Here is a 24,996-nt window from a genome sequence, read left to right as displayed (position 1 = left end):
CCCTTGCATTGACTTTTTGACAGTATGCTGTATAAAGTGGACATGCAGGACCCATAAGAAGGTGACCACTGAACTTTGCAAGGTGAGATGGCCCTTCAGGTTCCTGCTTTGCAGAAGAGACTGCCAGACATTCTACAGGCACAGGAAGAAGTGACTGAGAGGTTCTAGGCCTGTGGGCTGAAGATGGATGCCCCAATGCTGCAGAGGAACTTTGGATGATGGTCCAGGCAGTCAGCTGTCTGTCATTCTAAATTTTGGTAGTTGCTTATAATGCTCTTCCTGTTTACTTAGGTATTATTACATCCTTCTGGGGTCTTTGATGTAGTTGAAGATTAGATAGTTGTAATTTCCTTAGTTATGATAAAAGATAAGTTAGATACAAAACCTTAGACTCACAAATATAGCATAGATAGGATAACTTCTTTAATTTTGCCAAATACAAATAGACTAGATACTATAAATAGACTAGATATCGTAACTGTAATTCTTGCTTGATAATTGTTTTGTTATATGTAAGTAATTTTACTATGTTAAAGTTAAAACCTTCCTTTTTGAAAAAAAGAAAAGGGGAAGTGCTGGAGATGTCTTTCTGTATTCTGTGAATGTGTTGCTCTGATTGATTGATAAATAAAATGCTGATTGGCCAATAGCCAGGCAGGAAGTATAGTATAGGAGGGTTAGCAGAGAGAAGAATGCTGGGAAGTGGAAGGCTGAATCAGGAGATGCTAGCCCGCTGTCCAGGGAGCAGCATGTAACAGGCACACAGGTAAAGCCACGGAACATGTGACAACATATAGAATAACAGAAATGGGCTGAGTTTAAGTGTAAGAGCTAGTCAGTGGTAGGCCTGAGCTAATGGCTGAGCAGTTTTAAATAATATTAGCCTGTGTGTGTTTATTTGGGTCTAAGTGGCTGCAGGGCTGGTGGGTGAGAGAGTTTTGTCTTGACCACAGGCCAGGGAGGACAAGAGAAAACTCCAGCTACAGGCTGGTGTACTTTTAGGAAGAGGAAAATAATCTGGGGGTGAGTACTTGCCTAGTATACACAAGGCCAGGTGTGGGCTGTATCTCCAGAACCTCCCCACCCCACATAAAACAAACAACCCCTCAATAAACACACACAAAAAGTGGAGGCTCAGACACACATGGAGTAGATGCCACATACTGACAGAGATGGGAGCCACTCAGTTAAGGCTAAGGTCAATGTTGGAAACCATCAGGAGTGCAGAGACACTTGTCCCTGCTGCCATTCCAATGCCAGCCCTCTGGCTCTGACGTTCCTAAGCCACCCTGCTTATGATACTCTCACGGCAAAACCAAAGCTTTGGTAGGGTACAAAGTGTCTTTTTGCATTATCAAGGAAACAAACAACTAGTAATGATTAGGGAGAGGCAGCCTAGTCATTAGTACATCAATAACTGCCTTGTGTAAACGAGCAGCCCTAGGGAAAGTAGGATGTCCAGACACACTGGTGCAGAAGTGAGCACATTGTGTTGGGAGCCTGACTCAGGACACTTTAAAGGTTATCTGAGAACAAGATGGACTGGGATCATCTGCTGGCTCCCAGATCCTGAGAAGAAGTAGAGAACTACCCAGAGATGCCCAGTTGGGCACCTTGCTGAGTCACCTCCCTTCACCCTCCAGATGGGCACAAGTACTTGTCAGTCCCTGCCCCCCAACCTAGACAATTAAGCTGGGCCAGGATAGGGTCTGGCTACAAGATAAAAATTTTGGATCCAGCCCTGGGTGGAGGCATGGGGTCAGGCAGCAGGGACAGCCCTCCCAGTCCTAGTGAGGGAGAATGCTACTGCTTATTTTAACAGAAAGTCTGCTGGAGGCCAAGCTGAGGGGTGACATAGCCAAGCCTGGGGGAGCTTGGAGAGGAAAAACTGGCTGAATGATCCTTTCAATGTGATTTTCCGGTGAACTGGTCTGTGTCCTAGCTCACCACTGTCGTTTGCAGGATGCATGCTGTGATGTCTACTTTGCTGCTTGGCACCCATGCTCTCCACGCTGGAAAACAGCACACAGACTCAGTGTTGCATTGGTGACTCTGCATTCCCCTCGGACAGCCCATGAATTCCACATCCTTTGCACAGTGGAGGTTCATGGATGGGAACACACGCATATGTTGCCCAGAGGGAAAAGGTGATACTCAGTCTCAGGATTATATTGAAGTCACAGCAAAGGAGCTTTCTTCCCACAGACTCCTATCACTAGAGTCCAGGGCTGCTAAGGCCACCATCAGAGCAGGCCCTGCACAAGTAGAGCTAACCTTGGGTAGCAGCACTGTCAGAGAGCAACACAAGGGTCCTCAGATGTGACTGTACTGAGAACTCAAAATGCTCATGGCCTCATGGCTACTCAGTTTTCAAACCAATCAAATACCTGCTAAGTAAGACAACTGGTGGTGAAGTAAATCATCATCACAAGAAAAACCAAACCAAACCAAAAAAACTCCTTCTAATATAGGAAAAAGAAGTCCATTGGAAGTTTCTTGGAATAAGATACATCATTGAAATATTCTGTAGGCAGCACTATTAAGTATCCCTCAGGAAGCCAGGCTCATATGAACATGCCTGATGCATAATATAGAGCTTTCTCTTACTTTCATCGGATGTGAAAAGGGCCATTTCAAGGATCAATGCCAGTCTGGTGTTTGCTGGTGTTTTTTTTTTTTGAATGTATGCACTAAACTATTAAAGCTACAATGGCAAGTCACAAGTCACTGTTAAAGATGCTACACTGAGTTCCCTATGGCTGTCACAGCAGAGGGGAGGAAAACTGACCCAGAAAATAATCAGGAGTAGTATATAAGCACAGCAGGGTATCTTAACATGCTTCTCCTATGTCAGGTCACTTGGGTCACGAGCCTGGAGCTAATGCTGCCCTTAGCCACTATACGTCCCTTTAGTACCCACCAGCAGCATGGAAAGTCTTAGTCATTCGGCCTCTTCCCTATGTCTATTCCCCATCTCTATTCCAGATGGTTACAACTGCCTTGCTCCACCCACGTTCCTGCCAGACAAACATTCTTTACACCCGACTTCAGCTACCTCTATCCAGGCCTTAATTCCAAAACCCTCTGTGCCCCCCCCCATCTAGAAATTAAAATGCTAATTCTGTCCTGACACCTTGTTTCCCCCATTCTCACTTCTTGTCTTGAATTTCCTGTTACTTTTGAGACAGTCTCACTATCAGCCCTGACTGGCCTCATACAGAGCTCCTCCTGCTTGGCACCTCGAGTACTAGGATTAAAGGCAGGCGCTACTACGCCTCACTATGTCATGAATTTTAGAGAGCATGCAAAGTTATTAAACACTTAGAGGTAAACCTCTGGCTCTGACGTCTCCAATTCTTTGGCCATCTTCAAGGGCCTGGACTGTGCCAGGTGTCATAGAACACACTTTTAATCCCAGTGCTTGGAAGGAGGATCTCTGTGAGTTTGAGGTCAATGTGGTCTGTGTAGGAGTTACAGGGCTATAAATGACAGTCTCAAAAAAAAAAAAAAAAAAAGAGCAGGCCTTTCTACTTTGGCAACAGTTGTATTCTGGGATGTACCAAGACTTACAAACAGATACAAGTGCGTCCCCAATAAAAGCAAAACAAATAACTGGTACTGAAGACCCTGGCAAGGAGGGCTGTAGGACAGTGTGGCCAGAAACACCAGGACCTCAAGATGGACAGCTGCAAGAACATTCATTTTCAGACCGTGCACTGGGAGACCTTCCACCCCTTACTCCTTCCCCTTTCCCCAGTCTTCAGAAGTCTTGGCATGTTCGTGGCTCCACAAAACCCAGCACAGAGCCTTCTGGATCTGTGCAATGCTGGGTTACTAGTTGGTCACCAGCCGTGGGTGCTGTCCCTAGGGCAGCCCTAGCCAGCAGTGTCAGGTGGCATTTATCCTAGCATTGCTTATAAACTGTAACTAAGCCCAAACTCTTATATTTTTGGTTGTGAGCCTATCCTTTAAAGCCATGTTTCCAGCCCTAAGCCCAAACTCAATGTAGCAACTTTCAAATATTTTGTTACAAGGAAATGAAAATGTTTCCAGTTTTCTTTTGAAGAAACGAAAATGTTACAATATTAAGTACTGATTTACGACTAGTTAATCTTAAGGATTGAAAGTATTTTTAGAGAATCTTAAAGCTTAAAAAATATCTCAAACCGGACCCAATTAACATCACCCCCCCACCCCCCACCCCAAAAAAAACCCCAACACCGATCAAAGTGTAGCCTACCCGGGGCCAGAGCTACAGTCTTTAGTCTTGTGGTAATTGGTCCTGTTCAGTAACGCGCCCAGAAGAGGACAAGGCGGGGCTGGACCCGGATTGCTGACACTAAGGCCGAGATGCGCGGCCCGGAGGCCTGGAGCGGGCAGCGGCCACGTTCCTCCACGGCCAGGTGTCTTCCGCCCCGGTGCCTGCTGAGGACCCAGGCCGCGCGGGGTCACAGAGCGCCGCGGAGACGAGCCCGCGGGACGCTGCGATGCCAGCCTCCGCTCCCTTCGGAGGAGCCTCGCCTCGGTCCGGCCGCCCCCACCCCGGGCCACTGAGGCGAGGGCAGCGGAGGAGCAGCCCGGGCCGCCTCTGCCCAGCGCCCGGGCCGCAGCCACGCTCCCATGGCAACCAGGCCGGCCCGCGTTATACGCCTGTGCGTCCGCCCGCAGGCGCCTGCGCGCGCAGCCGCGCCTCGCGGATTCCGGCTGGGGAAAGGTCCTGTAGCCGGACGTATCGGGTCGCGCCTGCCTACGTAGAGAAAAGCGTTCCGGGCGGCGCCTGCACACCACAGTTCCGGGAGGGCCGAGGAAAGGGCGTCAGTCATTGTCATCAGGTGCACGCAGAGTCCGCTGCTGGAGCCCTGCAATGTGCGCTGTGCTCCGCCAACCCAAGAGCGTCAAGTTGCGAGCCCTACACAGCGCGTGCAAGTTCGGCGTGGCGGCCCGGAGCTGCCAGGAGCTGCTGCACAAGGGCTGCGTCCGCTTCCAGGTGGGCCGGGGTTTCGGGGCAGGCACTGCGGGGCGAGGACCCTGGCGACTGCTCATACGGTTTCCTCCCCTTGGATGGGCTTGGACGGGCGCTGGGCTCCTGTAGTCTGGTGGCATCCTGAGCAGGCTGTCTGGAAGCCTGGACTGTGTGGGACAAGCTGCTTGCTCTTCCTGTCCTCCAGCTCCCGGTGTCGGGCTCCCGGCTGTGCTTGTACGAAGATGGCACGGAGGTGACCGACGACTACTTCCCGGGACTCCCCAACGATACTGAACTTCTGCTGCTCGCTGCTGGCCAGACCTGGCAAGGCTGTGAGTAGGAACACTTTGGAGATGGGCAGGACCCACACGGTTTAAGCCCGGGTCCAGGGGCCCAGGCTAGTAGATCAGGTCAGGGGCGCTGAATGCCAAGAGCCTTTGATGAGCAACTCTGTTTTCAGTTGTGTGTGTGTGTGTGTGTGTGTGTGTGTGTGTGTGTGTGTGTGTGTGTGTGTGTGATAAATTAAATTTATTTCCTAACTGCCAAGGGCAAGGGGGAAGGATTAGGGGAGCCCGGGAAGGTGTTGCTGGGCTGGACTGTGCAGGGCAGGCATGCTCACCCTTGCCTAGGGCAGTTCTTCGGCATGTGAATGCTGAAATGCTGTCAGGGATCATGGTTTTCATTAAAGCTATTCTAGGTAGCTGTGTGATGACAGCTCACTGTGGCCTTAATCTGAATTTCTCTGGTGGCTAATGGGATTGGATATCATCTTGCTGTGTTCCCATTTGCCACCTGCAGGAGTCTTCATGTCTTTTTTGTTTTTAATCGAATTTTTTAAGCTGTTGGAGTATTTACCCCACCCCTAGAAAATCCTGGTTATGACTTTGATGTCAGATAATGTGGTTTTCAAATATCTCCTGTTGTGTACCTTTTCCCTCTCTGAGCTCCAACCAGCTGAGCTAACTGACCACGCTCTTTTCATGCTCTGTAGTAGAACAAAAGGTCCAGACTTGGGAGGGGAAGGGAGGACAAGGTTACATACATGTAGCTGAGGCTGGCCTTAACTTCACTCTGTAGCTAAGGCTGGCCTAAAGCTTCTAATCTCCTGCCTCCACCTACCAACTGCTGGCATTCCAGGCATGTGCCACACACCTAGCCTCCAAGTTTCTAACTTTGACGACATCCAGACTGTCGTTTTCTTCCTTGTGCATTTTCACCATCCAGAAACCTTTTGGCAAGTCCTGGCTTCCCGAGGTTCCCTCCTGCATTTTCTGCATCTGTTGGTGTGTTCACAAGACCTTACTTCTTCAGCTTGTTAACACAGCGGATCTCACTGAGTTTTTTGAGTATGAACCAGCCTTGCAGCTTCACTTGGCTGTGGTCTGTGCTTTTTTAATTGGTACTGGATTCTGTTTGCTCCTGTTTGGATAAGATCCTTAGGAGGATGTACTTGGCGTTCAGCACTTGCTGGGAAAGCTCACTGTAGCCACTTGTGGGCAGGGTCTCTGGGAAAGTAGGGAGAGGGATTAGAAGGCCTGGAAGTGGGACCCTAAGGGATTGAGCGAAGGAGGTGACTTAGTGTGGAGGAGAGAGGGCCGGAAGAAGAGAAGTGTGCTTCTCTAGATCACCACAACCCCATCACCTGACAGGAGGTAGCCAGAGGAATGGAACTGGTAGTGCCACACCTGTGGAGATGTCAGGTGTCAAGTACCAGGGCACGGGTTGTGACACCAGAGTCTTGACTTTGGGCAGTCCCTGGGCTGAGTAGACAGGATCCTCTTTTTGGGGCCAGAACAGTGTGCATGTGTTTCTGTTTGTCTCCTGGTGTGGCAGATGTGAGTGACATCACTCGCTTCCTCAGTGTGTTTAATGAGCCACATGCTGGGGTCATCCGGGCTGCACGGCAGCTGCTGTCAGATGAGCAGGCCCCACTGAGGCAGAAGCTGCTGGCCGACCTTCTGCATCATGTCAGCCAGAACATCACTGCTGAGACCCGGGAGCAGGACCCATCCTGGTTTGAAGGTATGTGGATTGGGGTGACGATGGTGGCCAGGATGTCTGGGGCAGGCGAAGAAGGGCCTCTTTAGAGCAGAGGCTCAGGAGGATCTCAGTCTATTTCAGATCCCAATGCTTCCCAACCAAGGGTGACAGGCCTCTGGAGTGATAACAAAAGGTGTCCCTGGGAAGGCATCTGGCTGGGACTCCTGGCTGGAGACAGTGTCCAGGGCAGCCTCGAAATAGTCTTTTTTCTTTTCCTTTTAAATCATTCTTCCAAAAGCCATGGGAAAATACATGGAATGTGGAGTTTACCACCTTAGCAAGAGAGTGTGTCAGAGAGTCAAATGATATCCCTGGGTGTCATCCTGAGGAATGGTTGGAGCCTATCAGGCCAGGCTGACTGGCCAGCAAACTTGAGGAATCTCTCCTATATACTTCATATCATTCCTAGGTCATTCAAGTTACTTGATACAATGCAGATGCTGTGAAAGTAGTAGTTGGCTGTTCTCTTTAAGGAATAATGACAAGAAAACAGTCTGTAGAGTCCTGGGAGATGGCTCATTGGGTAGTGCTTGCTGTTTAAGCCTGAGGACTCGAGTTTAGATCCCAGCACCAAGGTAAGATCCAGGTGTACATGTCTAAACTCAGTGTTGGGGGTCAGGAGCAGGCTGATCCTTGGGGTCCACTGGTCAGTCAGTATAGCCCCAACAGTGAGCTCCAGGTTTAGTGAGAGACACTGTCTCAATAAATAAGGGTGGAGAGTGACAGAGGAAGACATTCAGTGGTGACCTCTACCTCTTCACATGTGCATGCATGGGTGAGTGCACTTGCACAGATGTGCGCACACATGCGTACATTCTTTTTTTTTTTTTTCCGGTTTTTCGAGACAGGGTTTCTCTGTGTAGCTTTGCGCCTTTCCTGGAGCTCACTTGGTAGCCCAGGCTGGCCTCGAACTCACAGAGATCCGCCTGGCTCTGTCTCCCGAGTGCTGGGATTAAAGGTGTGCGCCACCACTGCCCACATGCGTACATTCTTACACATCATATACAGACGCACACAAACTCAACATCCTTTAAAACAGAAAACAATCCACATACTTAGTTCCAATGCAAGGGTTTTTTTTTTTTTTTTTTTTTAAATTTACTTATTTGTTTGTTTTTGGTTTTAGTTTTTCAAGGCAGGGTTTCTCTGTGTCCTGGAACTTACTTTGTAGACCAGGCTGGCCTCAGCCCAGAGATCTACCTACCTCTGCCTCCCAAGTGCTTGGATTAAAGGTGTGCGCCTACCCAGATGTAAGATTTTTCAATGGTTAAGGTCTGTGGTTGGGTGAATCTATTGTACAGAAGGCTGGTGTGCAGTTGGTGGCACTCATGCATCCAAACACCCTCACCTGTCATGGGCACTGGTGTTTGATGTCAGAGCCCATTTCATCTTGCACAGCCCATGCATGCTCTGTGGCTCTGCAGCCCAACCCTCTCACTCCACTGTCCAGCTCTATAAACAGAACACCTCCATATGTCCTCCTCCATGTGGCACCTGTGTGAGTGAGTCACATCTCCCCCTGCCCCTTTCTTGTCTGCTTGGCTCCTGAGCTGTGGGGGACACACAGGTTGTGGTCTGCCTATGGATTCCAGAATCATCTTTCTTGCAGGTTTGGAGTCTCGATTCAGGAATAAGTCTGGCTACCTGAGATATAGCTGTGAGAGCCGGATCCGGGGCTACCTGAGAGAGGTAAAGGCCATGTTCTGATCATGCTGAGTGAGTGCTTAGCATAGGCTGGATCATTTGGTAGGGTTTCCACCCCTCTGCTGATGCATATCTGTAAGGTTGCTTCTAAGTCAGCAGAAGGCATGTATACCTCAGAGAAGCAAAAGCCTCCTGTCTCTGTGCAACTGTTCTCTCCTGCACTTTGGCCTCTGACCCTGTTGTCCAGCAGGTGTGAGAACCTTTCTGGGCCATGTGCTTTGGTTAGGGTCAGAGGCCTCAAGTCTCAGCTCTTATTCTCTTCTTTTTGGCAGGGATCCTGTTCAGAGCAGCACCAGCTTGCGTCTTGTACATCTGGCACGTCTGTCCTGATGTAAACTTCTTTCCATTATGGATAAGTTTTCTGCATCTGCTCCATTGCTCTGATGTCACCTTCTTAATTGGGTGGTACTTTCCCCTAATACTTACGTTTATTTTTTTCTCTGGGTACATTGCAGTCCTCTGACCTTGGAAAAGTGGAACAGAGGACTGAAGATGCCTTTTGCTTGGGGTGCTTTGTAGATATGCCCTGAGTGACTGCAGGGTCTCAGCTCTGGCTCCTGGGTAGACCAAGGCCTTCACTGTGAAGTGTGACCAGTGGCTCCAGTGCAGCTATACCTAGCCTAACCTCCAGAAGGAGGCTGTCTTTGATGCCCTGTCCTCCTCTGCCTGGCTTCCTTTCAGTGAAGACGTGAATGTCAGTGAGATGTGGAGTGGAAGGAGACCCTCTGGTGAGTGGGACCTGCTCATACTGAGGGCATGAGGTGCCTGTCACTCCACCAGGAGAGCCTTTTGTGCCTTTCTGCACCGGGCTCCACGTGACGCCTTCATTTAGATAGGATGAGCAGTGGATGGGTGGTTGGGGACAGCAGCTTGGCTCGTAGGGACCTTTTTCTCCCTGCTCTCCTTAGGGGCGTATTTATCAACAGACACTTGGGTAATTGCCGAGCAGTTGGCAAGTGGCACAGGCTTGGGCCTTCTCTGTCTGTCTGTCTTACGGCATGTCACCCCTGAGCTGCTTGGTTGAGAGCAGATCCTAAGGCTGTTTTCTTCCTTCATGCACACCCTCCTCTCAAATCTTACTCTGTTGTGTAGCTCGAACTAAGTGTTAGTGTCCTATGGGGAAAACCTGACCTGTGCATGTGTTCCCAGAGCCCCTGCTGGTTGAAGCTATCCCCATTTCCCATGGGTATGGAGGACCTGTCTGACCAGCTAGCTGGCCTGAAACCCTGAGTGCCTGGGCTGTTCTCTCATCACGGTGGACGCTGTCTGCCTGCACTGGCCTGCTGGGCTCTCAGGCTGTATCTCCATTGAGCATGCTCCATGATTTCCTTCTTAAGCTGCTGTGGCACTGCCCTCTACAAACCTACCTGTTAGTCGTCTTCCATACTGGAGTGAGGTCTGTAGGAGCACCATGGCAGCCAGTGGGGACAGTGGTACTCCATGCCTGACTGCTCTGCCCAGGTTCCTTCTAGGTGGCAGTAGCCAACCTCAGGCAGACAGGAGGCCTGAGAGAATGCATAGAGCTTGAGTTTGCTGGACCATGACCAAAACTAGGCAGGTGCCCGCCGAGGCCTGAGTGGCCAGGCAGCTGGAACAGCAGGTGTGGATCCCCCTTCACCCTGGGCTTTCTTTGTTTTTAAACCTTTCACCTTTCTCTTCTCCCTCCCAAAGTGGGGTCAGCTTGGCCTTCATTGTCTGCTCATTTGCATGTAAGGCTCCTCATTGATTGGCAGGTAGAAAGTGATGCCTTAAAGTGGCAATGTGCTGTCCCTGTATTCCCTGTACCCAGCTTAACCCACTCAGTGTGTCACAGCTGCTAATGTTTTGGTGTCCCGTGTTCTGTGCTTCTTGTGGCCTTTTGGATCCTCCTACCTCAGACTCCCAAGTGCTCGGATTACAGATGTGTGCTACTCTGCCTGGCCTGTTCTTACTTTGTTCTCCGAGCCTGACGGAGGCATTGTTGATTCCATTTCATGGTTTCCTAGGCTGTGATAGTTGTGATAGCAGTGGTCAGACACTGACTGTAGGACTGGGCTTAGGCAGGTTCCTGATGACCAGTGCATGGCACAGGTTAGTAACTGAATGCAGGCTTCTGGGCATGGTCAGGTCATGGGCTCAGGTTCAGTGATGCCTCTGGCTCACTCTTACAGGTAAGTGCATATGCCTGTGTGGTGGATGCAGCGGCTCGAGAAGAATACGAGCGGGTCCTTAGCTCCATGTGCCGGAAGCTGAAGTCTGTGAAGTACAATGGCAGCTACTTCGACAGAGGTGCCAAGGCCAGCAGCCGCCTCTGTACTTCAGAAGGCTGGTTTTCCTGCCAGGTGAGCCCTTTGTTCTGGGGTTACTGAGAGTAATGCTGAGCATAGCCTTCCTGGGTGAGAGGTGAGGAGGACCTTCCGCAGCTGGCTAGAGGGTAGATGCTGGTGGCCCTCACATTCAGAGTGCGGGAGGAGGTAGGGATGGTGGTATGCAGTTGTTGGGGTGTTAGTATGTGGTACCACAGGAGCAAAGGAGCATGCTGGGGATAACAGGTCTGATCCTGTGTGGATGTGTAGAGGCACCTAGCAAAGGATGATTCTCTAGTAACAGGAACAGAAATGCCTTCATCTTTGGAAATTCAGAATATGAAATCGGGGTAATGGAATGTTGGGGGCAGGTAGAATTCCAAAGGCAAATTTTTAAAAATTAGGTTTATTTTATGTGTATGGGTGTTTTGTCTGTGTGTATGTCTGTGCACATGTGTGCCTGGTACCCGTGGAGGCCAGAAGAGGGTGTCAAGGGTGTCAAATCCCCTGGAACTGAAGTTACAGGTGGTTGTGAGCCACATGTGTGCTGGGAATCAAACCTTGGTCCTCTAGAAGAGCAGCCAGTGCTCTTAATCCTCTGAACTATCTCTCAGCCCAATCTCTGATGAACAGCAAACACTTTTTTTTTAAATGAGGTCTTAATATATATTTGAGGCTAGACTTAAGATCACTATATAGCCCAGGCTGACTTAATATTTATTTTATTTTTGTGTATATGTGTGTAATGTTTGTGTGTGAGTATGCATATGTCATGGCATGGGTGTGGTCAGAGGACAAACCACTCCTGACTTTTACATGGACTCCAGGATCCAAACATGGTTCTCAGGCTTGTGTGGCAAGTGCTTTTCCTGCTGAGCCATCTCCCTGGCCTTAAACTCGAAATCCTCTTGCCTTTGCCTCTTAGTGCTGGGGATAAAGGTGTTGCCACTGTGCCTGGTTCAAACTTCTGTTCATGGGTTAAATGCCTCATGGGGCCTACTCCTTAGCAAGCTTGTTGGCTTGGAGGAGAGCAATAACATACCTCACTCCTGCCTTTCCAACCCCTGCCGTGGTCACTGCAGGGCCCCTTTGACCTGGATAGCTGTCTTTCCAAGCACTCCATCAACCCCTATGGCAACAGGGAGAGCCGGATCCTCTTCAGCACCTGGAACCTGGATCATATGTGAGTGTCTGTCACCAAGATTCCAGTTCACTAACCAGAACTAACCCAGTATCTGATTGTCTGGTATGTTACACCTGTGTGGTGCAGGCCTAGGGAGAGATCCCACATGCTTATGGAAGGGGCTTCTGGCCCACATTAGGGCTGTGGTGGGGGAAGTCACAGCTGGGCAGCTGTGGCTGCTCCTCCTGAACCAGGGCAGGGCAGGAACATACTTCAGCAGCTGTGGTACTCTCCTGACTGTAACTACCCTTGACCTTGCTTTTTGAAGGCAGAGTGCTCCAAGTACCCCAATTGGTACCTGACTCTTGGCATCAAAACTATTAAAGTGTAAGTAGTGAGTTATATTTGAGCCCTTTATCCTCTGTACTCAGTGCCCCTTCCCTGTTGTCGGGGAAACTACTGCCCTGACATGGGCCCTGTTCATGCCTCTTGCACACCTTTACCAGGAAGTATGGACTTAGATGTGTGCTGTCTGTCCACACAACTCAGGTGACCAGCACAGACTCCTTCAGCTGTTGGCAGAGTTCAGCTCTACATTTGTTCCCCTACTGGGCACTTAGGCCTTTCTGAGAATTCACCGTTACCTAACTCTGGGATGAACATTAGTCGCCCAGTTGCATGCCGGGCAATCTTTCTGTGCACTGGCTGCACCCATAGCTGTCAAGGAATGCAGCCTTGGCCCTACCCAGCATCATGAGGGTGTCTGGGGTCTGGCATACACTCTAGATGAGAAAGACTGCCCTGGCTCTGACCTCTAGTCGCTTTGGGGAAATTAATTCCTGTGGCTCCCTTTTGAGTATTTCCAGCCTTCTCTGGATGTTCCAGTTCACACGATGCAAGTGTCCTTGCCGCCACTCGGTGTCACTGTGCCTTTTTGCCTTTCCCTGTCTGAGGAGAGCTCCCACTTTGCTGCTTCTGTTTCCTGGTCCCTGGAAGGCTGAGGCCTCTTTGTGGCTCTGCCAGTCTGGCTTTAATGTCGCTTCCTTTTGCTCGTTGTTTACTTTTGTCCTGGGCACTGATTCACTCCTGCTTGTCTGTGTGAGAGACATTGTTGCTATATTTTGGGCACATTTCTGATGTCTTCTGTCACAACTGGATGGGGTGGCTGTGGTATAAGCCCTAGAAGACTCAGCCCCTTTCTCAGGGTCTGAGGCACTGTTGCTGTCAGAATCCTGGCTGCAGGTCTGACGTGTGCACAGAGCCCGCCATCCCCCTGCGGGTGCAGGGCATCTCCCTGCTCCCCATCGTCTGCAGCTGCTTTTGCCCTGCGTTTAACTACAGCGAGTTTTGCTTTTATTTTTATTCCTACTTTGTGTTCCTTTAGTTTCTCCTTGTTCTCTGGTTTCTCTCTTTTGTGTTTTAACATATGCTCGAGGCTACATGTCTCCAGCTGCACCTGACTTTAGTGTTTGAGATCAGTGTGACTGTTCTGATCTGTGAGTTTTTGGCAGGTCTTGGAGTTCCCAGGGCTGTTCTGTCATTTCCTGTCATTCTGCTCGTCCTTCTTGTGCTCTGGTACTTGAAGGTTGAGACTCTATGTCTACCCTGCTCTTTGTCTCCCGCTCCCCCTGGCTGGGTTTCTGTTGTTAGCACACTAGCTGCCTTTTGTCTAACTGAGACTGTCCTGCTCAGGACCCTTGTCCCAGTGTCTGGATATGGTGGCTGTGCAGTATTTGATATTTTGTTGCATGAGTAAGTAGGTTTGAATTCATTTCATTTGCTGTTTGCTGTGCCTGCCCACTGGTCTTACTATGTACCCTGTTCCGGGGCTGTTTCTCGAGTTGTCCCACCTAGCCTTAAGCCTGCACAGATGCTTGTTTTCACGTCAGTGCCTACTTACACCTTCCACTTCTCGGCTCGATGCCTCCTGCATCTCCTTGGTCCTGCTAGGGGTTGGCCAATGAGTGGTCCTAGTACTTCTTAAGGAGGGTCTGAGGGTGAACTCCCTCGAAACTTCTACCAATGAGTGAGTGGAGAGTGACTGTCTCACTGGGTCTGGAATCACAGACATCTAGGTCCCTTTTGCACTCTCTGGAGGGAGGCTGATCATACTGATTCCTGGCATCTGCTCATGGGAGCTGTTGTCTGCCTTTTCAGTGAAGACTGGTTTGTTTCCCCTTAACTGAAAGTGATGCACGTCCAGAGACAGAACTTTCTTTTTGGTTTTGCTGTGACTTGTCCTGGAGAGTTATGATTCTCCTCTGCAGTCTCTTGGATTCCCATGGGCATTCTGAGAACTTCTTGCCACTCACCCTCTTTATGCTGGCTTTGCTTGCGTGCTCTGGCTCAATACTGCTTTTTCGGGTAACTTCCTCCTGTGAACTCAATTGTTGTCCGCCGTCCCCGCCATTGAAACTGTCACCCAATGAGACAACATCTGGAGGTAGGTCCTTTGGGAGACAGTTATGACGTCATAGGGAGGAGAGTAATCCAGCAAGAACAGACATTCTTCTAAGTGGGAGAGCTTGTTCAGACTCTCACTGCTATGTGAGGACAAGCCAGGAAGTTGGCCCTGACCAGACCAGACCACTGTGCAATGGTTAGATTTCCAGGCTTCGGGGTGGGAAATGACAGATGTGGGGGAGGTGGTTTGCCTTCCACTCTGCTGTTCTTGCGACTGTGCTGGGATCTGGGTTTCTTTTGTGACCATTTTTCTATTGTTGGCTTGTCAAAGTGTCTGCAGAGTAGATCTGCATTTGTTCCCTGTAGATAGATGTCCCTGTTTCCGTGGCTCTGAAGTAACATGACATTGTTTTTGCTTGCCATTTCTATGTCACATTGGCCATACACACTTGGATCACATGCCTGTGAGAGGCCCAGGCTTGAGGGGGGTCTGTGGGCACCTGTATAAAATGGGTCCACGAACACACAGGAGTCACTAGGGGCTGAGAAGTGCTCACACATGGGGCTTGGCTTTGTTGAATGGCCATGTGAGCAACCCGGCCTTCTTGCATTCTTTTTAGTATGTAAAGCAGCGCCCATCACTCAAGTTTGCAAAGTAATAAGACAAGCAGCACTGCTTGTACTGGACTGTGCCACACTGACCATGTCCACCCATGGCCCATGTCAGGGATGGGCCAATGTCACCAGTTTATGAAGCATGGTGCTGGGCTCTTCTGGTTGATTCATCCATAAGTCCCATCCATTTCACCACCTCTGCCCTTCTGGAATAGTCCTAGTTTAGGTTCCTTAGGAATCCTCAAGATCTTCACACCTGTAAGCTGTGTTAGCGTTTCTATTGCTGTGATGAGACACTGACCAAAAGCAATGGAGGAAGAAAGGGTTTATTTCATCTTAAAGCTTATAGTTCATCATGAAGGGGAGTCAGGACAGTAACTCAAGACAGGAACTGATGCAGAGCCCACAGAGGAGTGCTGGTTACTGGCTTGTTCAGCCTGCTTTCTTATACAATCCAGGACCACCAGCTTAGGGGTAGGTTGGGCCTACCCACAGCAATCAATCAAGAAAATGCTTCACAGACTTGCACACACAACAATCTGATAAAGGCATTTTCTCAATCGATGTCCCCTCTTCCTAAACGACCCTAGCTTGTGTCAAGTTGACAAAAATCTAACCAGTACAGCAGGGGTATTTGCTATGGTCGACACTGTGCTATGAGCGTCTGTGGCTGATGGGAAAGTGCACAGCGCCCTGTGGTGTGTGGCACTGGCAGCAGATGGGCTGTCTTCCCCTGACTTGGCAGAATAGAGAAGAAGCGCACCGTGGTGCCCACGCTGGCTGAAGCAATCCAGGACGGGCGGGAGGTGAACTGGGAGTACTTCTACAGCCTGCTTTTCACTGCTGAGAACCTGAAGCTGGTACACATTGCCTGCCACAAGAAGACCACACACAAGCTGCAGTGTGACCACAGCAGGATCTACCGGCCCCAGACAGGATCCAAGAAGAAGAGGCTTGCTCGGAAGCGCCGGTGACACATGCCAGCCCTCTGTGAGGTGACTGCAGTGGTGACGGGGCTATTAAGCTTACATTTTGTCACTTAGAAGGTTCTAGAAAAGCCTTTAAGAGTCTCTGACAGATCTGAGCATCTTCCCTGTTTGCTCCCCAGCCTCTGACAGCCCAGTGGGCAGAGGACAGTGCTGGGTGCTCACTGTGTCTCTGTGCCAGGGTCTTCATGCACATGGCTCCAGGGCTGAACTTGGCCACTGTGGAATGGGGGATGGTGCTAGTTTGAACCTCAGCTTTTATGACCACCATTTCCACTGCAATGGCAGCTCTGACTATGTTTCTCTGAAAGAAATCGTGCCCCTGGGGTAGACATTTGCATTTCATAATGAACATGGAGAATGTTCTCTGCCGAACTGTTTAAAATGGCAGGTGAGAAGCCTTCCGGATGTCTCCCGGTGAAATCGGCTGACTGTGGCATTATCTTGAGCCATGTGAAATGGTTTTTAATGGGTTAAATAATGTCTGGCTGTCATGAGTCTCATGACCCAACACTGATACATTTATGTATGCTCATTTGGAGCATGTTTAAGCTTTTCTGTGTAGAGATAGGAAGCTGATAAAGGCACAGATGGCCTACCTGTGCAGAGAATGACCCTGAATTCATGATACTCCTGCCTCATCCTTAGAGCTGGGATTACAGGCGTGTACCACCACACCTGGTATTTGATATTAAATGTGTGTCAGTTTGTGCACAGAGACAGTCTGAGGAAATGCCTCACTGTGATAGCAGTAATCCTTAGGTATTCAGCAGGATGAGATTTGATCACTAAGTACTAATTTCCTACACCATGTTTTTTATAGTACTTGATTTGTTTTGTTTTTTTTCTTCTGAGATGGGATCTCACTATGTAGCTCTGGCTGGCCTGGAACTCACTATTAGATCAGCTTAGCCTTGAACTCACAGAGTTTTGCCTCTGCCTCCTGAGTGCTGGGATTAAAGATATGTGCTACCATGCCCAGCCCAAGTTTGTTTTTTTTTTTTTTTTTAATGAGTATTTTATATGTTTTGTAATGTTTGGATTTTTATATTTGCCATATAATCAGAAAAACAATAAAGGGTTTCCAAAATAAACATGTCAAGAGTTTGCATGTATTGAGGAGGATGGAACTAAGGGTCTAATACCAGCAGCTGGTGACTGAACCGTTGCCCCGGCTGAGTCCGTCTTCACAGGGATGCATGGCAGTGCCTCAGCCAGTGGGGAGCTTTCAGAGGACCATGCTGCTTTACAGTCTTGGATGCACACTGTTCACAGTGTGTTTTCTTCCATTTTCTGGAAAAGGGCTGCCCTTTTCAAGCACCATGGACATGCACAGTCACTGTCCCCTGCTAGGACTGTTGCCAGAACTGGGCTCTCTCAAGTTTGACACTTGTTATGTGCATGTGTGTGCCTAAGTGTATGCTAGTGTACCATGTGCTTGCAGGTCCCAGGGGCCAGTAGCATTGTTTACCCCAGAACTGGAATTACAGGGGGTTGTAAGCAAGCCGTCATGTGTGTGCTGGAACCCAATCTGGGTCCTCCGCAAGAGCAGCAATTGCTCTTAGCAGCTGAGCCTTCCCTTCAGCCCCAAGTTGGACATCTGTGGCCTCCTGTTATACACACCCCTGCCAGTGTGCCTCGCGGAGGATTGCTCTGCACCCTCCTGATCTAGGCTCTGTTTCTGCAGTTGGTAGAATGTAGAAATCCACACTTGTTGCAGCTGGACATGAAAAATGGGCTTTGAGTGAAAGCCAGAAGGCTGTCCTTGATGGGACATGCTTTGCCGGCTTCTGGGCCCTCAGCTGGTCAGAATGATGGAGTGGTGGGTACAGATGAGAAGTGTCACAGACAGGAGTTGTCACCCAAGCCCCCAGACTCCCAGGATAATGTAGGCAGCAAACCCCAGGATAAAAATAGTGAACCAAAAAAAATACGTAGTGACACAGATTCATTGTGTTTTCGGCACTATGGCTGAGTCACACAGTCAGTGAGAGGCAGCAGAAGCCTGGGACCAAGCAAGGTTAAGGAGTCTCAACTACTCAAGCTGAAGGGAGAGGTACTGCCAACTGATGTAGGAGAAGGGGTGGGCATAAATACCTAAGCAAGGCAGAGCCACTGAAGCCATCTAGGAAAGTTTTTGGCTTAAATCTTTGAGTCCAAAGAAGGGCCTGTCTTCAGGAAGCTCCTGCAGGAGCCAGCACCCTGGGTGCCCTGCTGGGTGAATTTTGTCTGTCCCAGGCCATGGCCCATTTGACCTGCAGGGAGATTGGAGTGGGAACAGCAGGTCTTCAGCAAGGTGACTGACCTCCAAAAATATCTAGGACCTGACTGGGCTGTCTCCCATTGTCTTGGGAATGACAGGACTCCACAGGGAGGATACCTGGAAACACACTGACTTCCTCTGGACCTGCTCTCGCTCCCTACGCAGCTAGCTGCTGGCTTGTGTCCTTGCTGTGGTCACTGGTTCCCGAGTCCTGGGAGGCCAGCCCCAGGACTGCAGCACTGGGAAGACAGGCTTGCTTGTGTCACAGGTGTCTGTGACAGGAGCCTCCACAGGACCATGTCACAGGTGTCCATGACAGGAGCCTCCACAGGGCCATCTGCAGACTCTCAACTGGCTTTGGCACTTGTATAGACTGTGTCAAGGTTGTGGTAAGTCACTCTTGTAACAGCTGGCTGGCTCAGGCTCTTAATCTAGTATATTTCCCCAAGTAGATTCTAATAACAGCTTTAATGTGTTTAAATACTAAGATTTAAAGACATTTGTGTGCGTGTGTGGGTGTGCTCACATGCCAAGAATGGCATGTTTGTGGAGGTCGGGACAACCTGTGGAGGTCAGTTTTGTCCACCATGTGGGTTCTGGGGAGTGAACTTACATCTTTAAGCTTGGCAGCAAGTACCCTTACATGCTGAGCCAGCTTGGTGGCCCTGTTTGGGTTTTGTCTATTTGTTCTTGAGTTATTTGCTTCTGCTGCTGTGGACTCTCCGTGAGCACACACTGCTGGACCCTCTCCCTGTGTCCTTTTGTGCCTGATGTTCCACACCTACCCTCCACCCTGTCTGTAGGTTCACAGAGGATACCTGTGTTCTGGCAACTCCTCCATCTCATGACAGGCAAGGAACTTAGGTCTGTGACTTCCTCCATCTCAACAGACTTTTCCAATCCCACAAGGAAAGGGTTCTGTGAGCGTCCCAGGGCTGGATGACTCTGCTGAAATAGCGCTGACTGCATTCGAGTTATGGGGCCAGTCAGGGAAAGGTGGTACCTGCTGAGGCCTGCTGCAGGCTGACACTTAGTCCTGGTGCTTCTTTCTACCCAGTATCCATCAGCAGGGTGGGCTCTAAGTAAAGGATTGAAGCAAGCTCTGTTCCCCATTTTGCTAGTCATGGCATGCCTGTCTCTTTGGTAGGCATGTTGTGATTAAGGATTCTTACTGAAGTCTACTGGTGAGAAAGACACAGCTGTCCCACTGAGGAACTCTGGTGTGTCTTTTCTGGGGGCCCAGCAATCTAAGGCTGTGCGTTATAATCCCTGACTATCAGAAGATGACCACAAGCAACAGCTTTAAATTATTGTTCATCAGTCATTAAATCACAAAACTGAGTAGGTGAAGGTCACAGCTAATGAGAAAGGATCTTAGTGGAAGCTGAGAATGATGGTAGGGAACATTAGCTTTTGGGGGGTGGGGCGGGGCAGTTCTATCTGAACAGGAGCAGAACTGAGAACTTCTTACAGGCCTGGAACACTTGTTTTTGAATAGGACCCAGGTTCAATTCCCAGTACCCACATGGCTAGCCTCAGCCCCAGCAGAGCAGGGAAGGGGTTGTCATGATACCTCTTGGTCAAAGCCTGTACCACGGGCCTTGCATCTCCTGCTAGCTAATGGGCCTGAAGGGTGGTCCCAGCTTTGGACCCCATTCATTTCTTCCCATGGTTCTCAAATATTTGACAGTTTTAGGGACATAATATTTCCTTAAAAGTATTTTCAAAATATATTTTATTTCCTTCTCATATGCACTTTGCAAAAACTATAAGATAAATGATTAGCTTCCCTCAGAAACAAGAGTCCTTCCAGAAGAAACTGAATTCATCTCCAGTGATCAGTTTGGCATGGAAAGTAAGCTTGTGTTACCAAAACCAAAGCACTCAGGAATTTTCCTTATTTCCCACTGCCCAGCCCCCTGCTGACCTGTGCCAGGATGGCACATCTAAGAAAGGAGGAAAAGACGGCAGTACAGCAGTGGTGGCAGCAACCTGTGGTCATAAGGAACCTGTCCATAGGAGCCGAGTGTTTGCGCAGGTGACATGTCAATTCTGTATTCAATTAAGAGCACGTTCTCTTGGAGATGCCATACAGGAATCTTAAAACTTGCTGCATCGTCCAACTGTGAACTACCGAACAGGTGAAGACACCATTCTACATCTCCGCGTCATCCTCATCCTCATCATCTTTGGCTCTGAAATGCATTTTTCTGAATTCTCGTCTGCTCATGGAAGGACAAGATGAAGAGGCTGGTGGCAGATCCTTGAGGGGAAGAAAACATGACTTCAGTCTTGAGTGACATTGCCTGGGCACCCAGATCCTAACCTGACCACGGTCTGCTCTGGGCCTTGCAGAGCTGGCCTCTGTTATAGACATGGGAAGTCTGTCCAGGCACAGGTCCCTTGGTAGGAAAGATGCTATGCTCCAAGCTAGAGATAGCAACAGAAACACGGTTACATGTTCACAAAATCACAGATCTGACTTCCTAACCTTGTTTGAGGTCCAAGACACACCCAGGGGGCTGCAGCCAGGGACCCCGCCTTCCCAGCCTTAAAAACCAGAGCTGCTTCCCAGTTTATGAGCCCTGGGAGAGTAGGGGTGGTGTGAGGGAGGCACCTCCAAATAGCACATAGCTCATTTTCTTTTTCTCCTCTTGCATGAACCTGGTCCATTTATGTTTACCCTTGTGTTGTGGCATTCTGGGCACACAGTGCTGGGAGCACATGGTGACAGCTGCAGTTTGTCGCCCAGGCCCTGCAGGAGAGTCAGGAGGTAACACTTACCTGCATAAGCTCAACGTTCCCGAAGAAGCGACTCACAGGCATGGGCTGGTTGCTGTCATCATCTAGAAAGACGCTGCTGTCCATCTGGAGCACAGGTGCCTGCACCTCCTCTGTCCTGGGCACAGGCTCCGTCTGCTGGGCAGAGCTCTCACATGGCGTTCCGTGCGCTGTTGTGCTGGACGCGGGTGAAGCAGATCTGAGATGTGTGGGAGCAGGACCCAATTTCGTGGTCTTTCTGAGTGTCCTGCACTACAGCAGGAGTGGGGTAGACAGCCCCTTGGGGTGTGCCGTCAGTTACTCTCTCTGAGGCGGTTCGACAAGTAGCGCTCCAGCACTGTCCTTCTTATGTCATAATCTCTCTCTCAACAGGTGGCCCATCTAGGCGAGGCCACAGGCGCCACAGAGGTGCCCAGCGCTTGCACTTTTGGCAAGCAAGACTGCATTGTTCGTGTCTTGAGAGGTTCGCCTAGGACCACTTTTCTTAGCGGGTCAGTGCTATTTCTTGTCTTTCTCAGAATTCTTGCCTTTACCATGAAACGACCAGGTCGACCGCAGGTTTGTCTTCATACTTGAAGACTCTTTCTTGGACGGCTGCAGTGATCCTTGTGTGTAGTCTTTGGGGTCGTGGGACTGAGTTAAAGTCCTGCCTAGGGTGAAAAATAATGGGTAAAGAGGGAAACACCAGAATTCCAGGCAAAGGCACAGGTGCTTCTCAACGTCCATATCTATGCGCCACCTGTCTTGCGCCTACTGCCACAGGTTGTCAGTGTCCTTGCTTGACTAGATGGGGGCAGGTGAGGGACTCCACAGCGGGCCACCATCGTCGCGATCACAATCTGGCCTCTTTACCTGCGACTGTCTTTTCTTCTGAGGTACTGGACAGCACTAGACTGAAGGTACTTGCTTTCGTTTGGCTGTTAATAATAATTGTAAATCTTGCTGGAGTTAGAACGGGGAACATGCATTCTGAAAACTCTCACCTCTATGATGAATAAACTTTAGTGCTCTCCATGGCTCAGAAGTGTATATCCCCAAATACACATGGATGAGATGACGCAGAATCTACCACAACAAACCTAACTGCAAGTTGAGAGTCCTATCTGGACCTGGCGTTTCTCTACCCAAGTTACCGTCATATAAGCCATAGCATTTGTAGCCTCTCCTTAAAGTAAATGAAAAATCATATATTTTTAAATCTATACTGGTATGAGAGACACCCAGATTGGAATCCCAATCTGCCCCAAGCCAAGAACTCTTCAGCTTCTTTCGCTCTATTAGTCCGCATCACACATGATGCCCATTGGAGACTGTAGAGCGACAGTCCGCAGCCAAGATGCATTTCAGGCTAAGGCTCTCTTCAGCGCAACTCAGTCGGATCGCTCTGGCATGTGATACCAGAGGTGGAGATTGTGCCCTCGCAGGCCTCGCCAGCTGTCGTCAGATTTGCGGCTTGTAGGTTATGCGTATGGACTAGGGCTGTCCAGACATCCGCACTTGACTTTGTTCACACCAGACCACTACGACAGTATCCTCTTTCTCCTGCTTGTTACTATGACCTCTCTCATGCTCTTAGGTTGGGTTAATGCAGAGGTGACACGTATCAGTTGAACATTGGCTGCCATCGGCACCCATTCCAAAGTGGCACAGCGGTTGCACAAAAAGTCTGTGCCAGTTATACGATGTTACTGAGTGAGGTGCCTTGCTTGGGCTAAGTGAGTTTCGTCCAAGCTTCCATCGCATGAGGCACAGTTGCAGTGGTTGCAGACCAGATATGGCTCAAAATCTGCCCTGAGTTGCATTTCAAGGTAGTCACCTCGTTACGGTCAGCTTCAGATCTCCACGCGAAAATCAGAGACGTGCAAGCTATCAACAAGCGGGCTTCCTTGGTATATGTCTGTTCCGATGCTATACACAGCAGCAGAAGGCTTGGTGCTGTAGTACACAACACGGTGTTCTTCAGGGAGCGTACAGGTCGTGTCGCATGAACAGGGTGTGGATGGAGGCCTCAAGGCCTTTGGTGCTACTTTGGTGAGATGCAAACCTCTACCTGACCATTGCTGTGTGCTATTCCACTATCTGTGCGAGCTGGCTCAATTCGTATGGCGCCTCGTGCTCTCATGACGCGTCCCAAAGGGCCTGGAGGGACTCTGGACAGAGGTGTTAGTCGCTGTGTTCTCGCCGTGGGCTCGTCCCGTAGAAGGCCGTGCTTTGCTACGCGCTCCGATGCGCATCTCCACCTTTGAGTCTTAGAAGAGTGCCTACACGGGCTTTTCACTAGAGGGAGCAACTAGCTCATGTCTCCGCCCGCGTCTTTGAGTGGCACCTTGCTGGGGCTACTCAGGCTCCGACCGCAGTCCAGTTTCCGATCGACAGCTGCCTGCTGCCTTTCCATCACTCCTCTCCTTAGCTGTCCACACCAGGCTGGAAGCCTCCCTCTGTTCTCTTCACGCCTCAGAGCTTTCGATCGTCGTTTCCGCTACTCCCACAGATTCCACTCACCACTAACACTCTTGACTAACTGTAGATATGGCCTTTGATCGGCCTCCAGTGGAGTTCAACTCCTCTATGCTTCACATAGCTGTTATCACATTAGGACACCGGCTGCCAGAGGGCACAGGCAGTGAGGACTGGAGTCGGTTCTCCTCACGGTGGCGAGAACCGCGTTCTTCTCACCAAGGTAGATTATGGTAGGTGAGGCCCTCTTTCTAGATCCCTCTAATCGGCCACCAAACCTGGGAAGCAAAATTCCAAGACCTCGAGTGGTCAGCGTGTTGTCTCCTCATACGAGCGGCGTTCTCCCTGATCTGTACTCGTTCGATATTGGCCACATATGTTAGCTGCCAGTATGGTCGGCCGACGCGCCATCACACCCTTGAGCACCTACACGACACTACACTAGCACTGACTACACTCAACACATGCCACAGACAATTTCAGAAGAAAAAGGTTGGACTCAAGTGCTTGGCTCTGAGTGCCAACTTGGCATCCCTCCTTAGTAGACCGTGAGGGCTCCAGAGACACATTCTAGTCCTCCTTCCTCGCATGTCATTCTACATAGTCAGTGCCAAACTTACTACCATGCGCTGAGCCACTCCGCCCTGTGCCTCCGCGTCTCTCTCAAGATTCTCCCCCCATGGCAAAAGTTAATCATTGTATGGATCTCTCTCACTGAATAACACGCACTTTCCCTCCATCTTCTCCCTCCTTCTATCTGGTGGTGCTTCCTCTCATCTCTAGAGACAATAACGTCCTTGTATTTATATTTCTCTCTCTCTAGTATCTATTATATATTCTCCTCTCAGTGAAGTATTCCTTCCTGCTCTTGTCGGCATTCCGCTATGCTCTCTGCATCTGTTGTTGCTATCGCAGAGACGCCTTGGGGATCTACGAGCTAGTTGCGTCGATCGCTGTGTTAGGGCTGCCCAGCCATCTCCCCCTCCATATCTTTCGAGTACAGGGATGTCTTGATAGACTATATCGCCGCGGCGTGCACCTCTCAGATTGCTATGCAGCTAATATAGACCTGTGGGCATCTGCCAAGAAACTGCCAGGGTCGACTGCCTGCTTCTCATTCCGCCGAGGATGAGCTGGAGGTTAAGATGACCCTGCTGACCCACATCTTTCCCTTATCGTGGTCCCGTGCGCTCCGAAAATCGCACTCGTGCGTGCTCTCATGTGCGCTCCTGCCATGGCATACGCATTCATGGTCTCTGTGACCAAACTGTGCCTGCCACCACTCAGCCCTCTCACCAGCCTCTGTACAAGAACTATTTTTTGGGAACTCCCAGTCTGTTCGGATTTGATTACTCTGATGGTTCTATTTTGGGACG

General features: G+C 49.8%; 3 protein-coding genes across 8 annotated transcripts in view; 1 reads left to right on the top strand and 2 right to left on the bottom strand.

Annotated features, from left to right (window-relative positions):
* Cep104 (centrosomal protein 104) overlaps window positions 1–4,648 on the bottom strand; it is a 41,893-nt gene extending 37,245 nt beyond the window's left edge. For all 3 annotated transcript variants that reach the window (XM_037203249.1, XM_028860248.2, XM_028860249.2), the window contains exon 1: window positions 4,241–4,648. The gene's annotated coding sequence lies outside the window, so the exon portion shown is untranslated. The remainder of the gene's footprint in view (window positions 1–4,240) is intronic.
* A 66-nt stretch (window positions 4,649–4,714) lies between these two features.
* On the top strand, window positions 4,715–17,019 carry Dffb (DNA fragmentation factor subunit beta). 4 transcript variants are annotated; one of them, XM_028860255.2, is made up of 8 exons: window positions 4,715–4,987; window positions 5,169–5,301; window positions 6,459–6,476; window positions 6,761–6,985; window positions 8,613–8,692; window positions 10,858–11,028; window positions 12,075–12,175; window positions 15,879–17,019. In XM_028860255.2, exons 1-8 carry the CDS (start codon window positions 4,865–4,867, stop codon window positions 16,105–16,107), a joined length of 1,080 nt encoding a protein of 359 aa, XP_028716088.1. In that variant the 5' UTR covers window positions 4,715–4,864; the 3' UTR covers window positions 16,108–17,019. The 4 variants fall into 4 exon arrangements, with proteins under 4 accessions (XP_028716088.1, XP_037059142.1, XP_028716087.1 ...); XM_037203247.1 differs by lacking the exon at window positions 6,459–6,476 and adding an exon at window positions 12,448–12,502 and having other exon boundaries at window positions 5,169–5,295; window positions 6,797–6,985; window positions 15,879–15,964; XM_028860254.2 differs by lacking the exon at window positions 6,459–6,476 and adding an exon at window positions 12,444–12,502 and having other exon boundaries at window positions 5,169–5,295; window positions 6,797–6,985; window positions 15,879–15,964.
* A 3,080-nt stretch (window positions 17,020–20,099) lies between these two features.
* Window positions 20,100–21,987, bottom strand: C2H1orf174 (chromosome 2 C1orf174 homolog). Its single transcript, XM_028860257.2, has 4 exons — window positions 21,903–21,987; window positions 21,717–21,813; window positions 21,167–21,362; window positions 20,100–20,645 (listed from the first exon to the last, which is right to left on the bottom strand). Exons 1-4 carry the CDS (start codon window positions 21,985–21,987, stop codon window positions 20,538–20,540), a joined length of 486 nt encoding a protein of 161 aa, XP_028716090.1. The 3' UTR covers window positions 20,100–20,537.
* Window positions 21,988–24,996: the final 3,009 nt, after the last annotated feature.

Source organism: Peromyscus leucopus, chromosome 2 (assembly GCF_004664715.2).
Source record: "Peromyscus leucopus breed LL Stock chromosome 2, UCI_PerLeu_2.1, whole genome shotgun sequence".
NCBI lineage: Eukaryota > Metazoa > Chordata > Mammalia > Rodentia > Cricetidae > Peromyscus > Peromyscus leucopus.
The sequence above is the reverse complement of the archived record's forward strand: the minus strand, read 5'-3'. Positions and strand labels throughout refer to the sequence as shown.

What these genes read in the sequence shown, in the direction of transcription:
- C2H1orf174 (XM_028860257.2), bottom strand. Translation starts at nt 21,987, where the DNA reads ATGGTGGCCCGCTGTGGAGTCCCTCACCTGCCCCCATCTAGTCAAGCA. An exon ending in TGGCAGTAGGCGCAAGACAG is followed by an intron (nt 21,814 to 21,902) that starts GTGGCGCATAGA and finishes TTTTCACCCTAG; the next exon opens with GCAGGACTTTAACTCAGTCC. An exon ending in GGAACGTTGAGCTTATGCAG is followed by an intron (nt 20,646 to 21,166) that starts GTAAGTGTTACC and finishes CTTCCCCTCAAG; the next exon opens with GATCTGCCACCAGCCTCTTC.
- Dffb (XM_028860255.2), top strand. Translation starts at nt 4,865, where the DNA reads ATGTGCGCTGTGCTCCGCCAACCCAAGAGCGTCAAGTTGCGAGCCCTA. An exon ending in AGGGCTGCGTCCGCTTCCAG is followed by an intron (nt 4,988 to 5,168) that starts GTGGGCCGGGGT and finishes CCTGTCCTCCAG; the next exon opens with CTCCCGGTGTCGGGCTCCCG. An exon ending in AAGGCTGGTTTTCCTGCCAG is followed by an intron (nt 11,029 to 12,074) that starts GTGAGCCCTTTG and finishes TGGTCACTGCAG; the next exon opens with GGCCCCTTTGACCTGGATAG.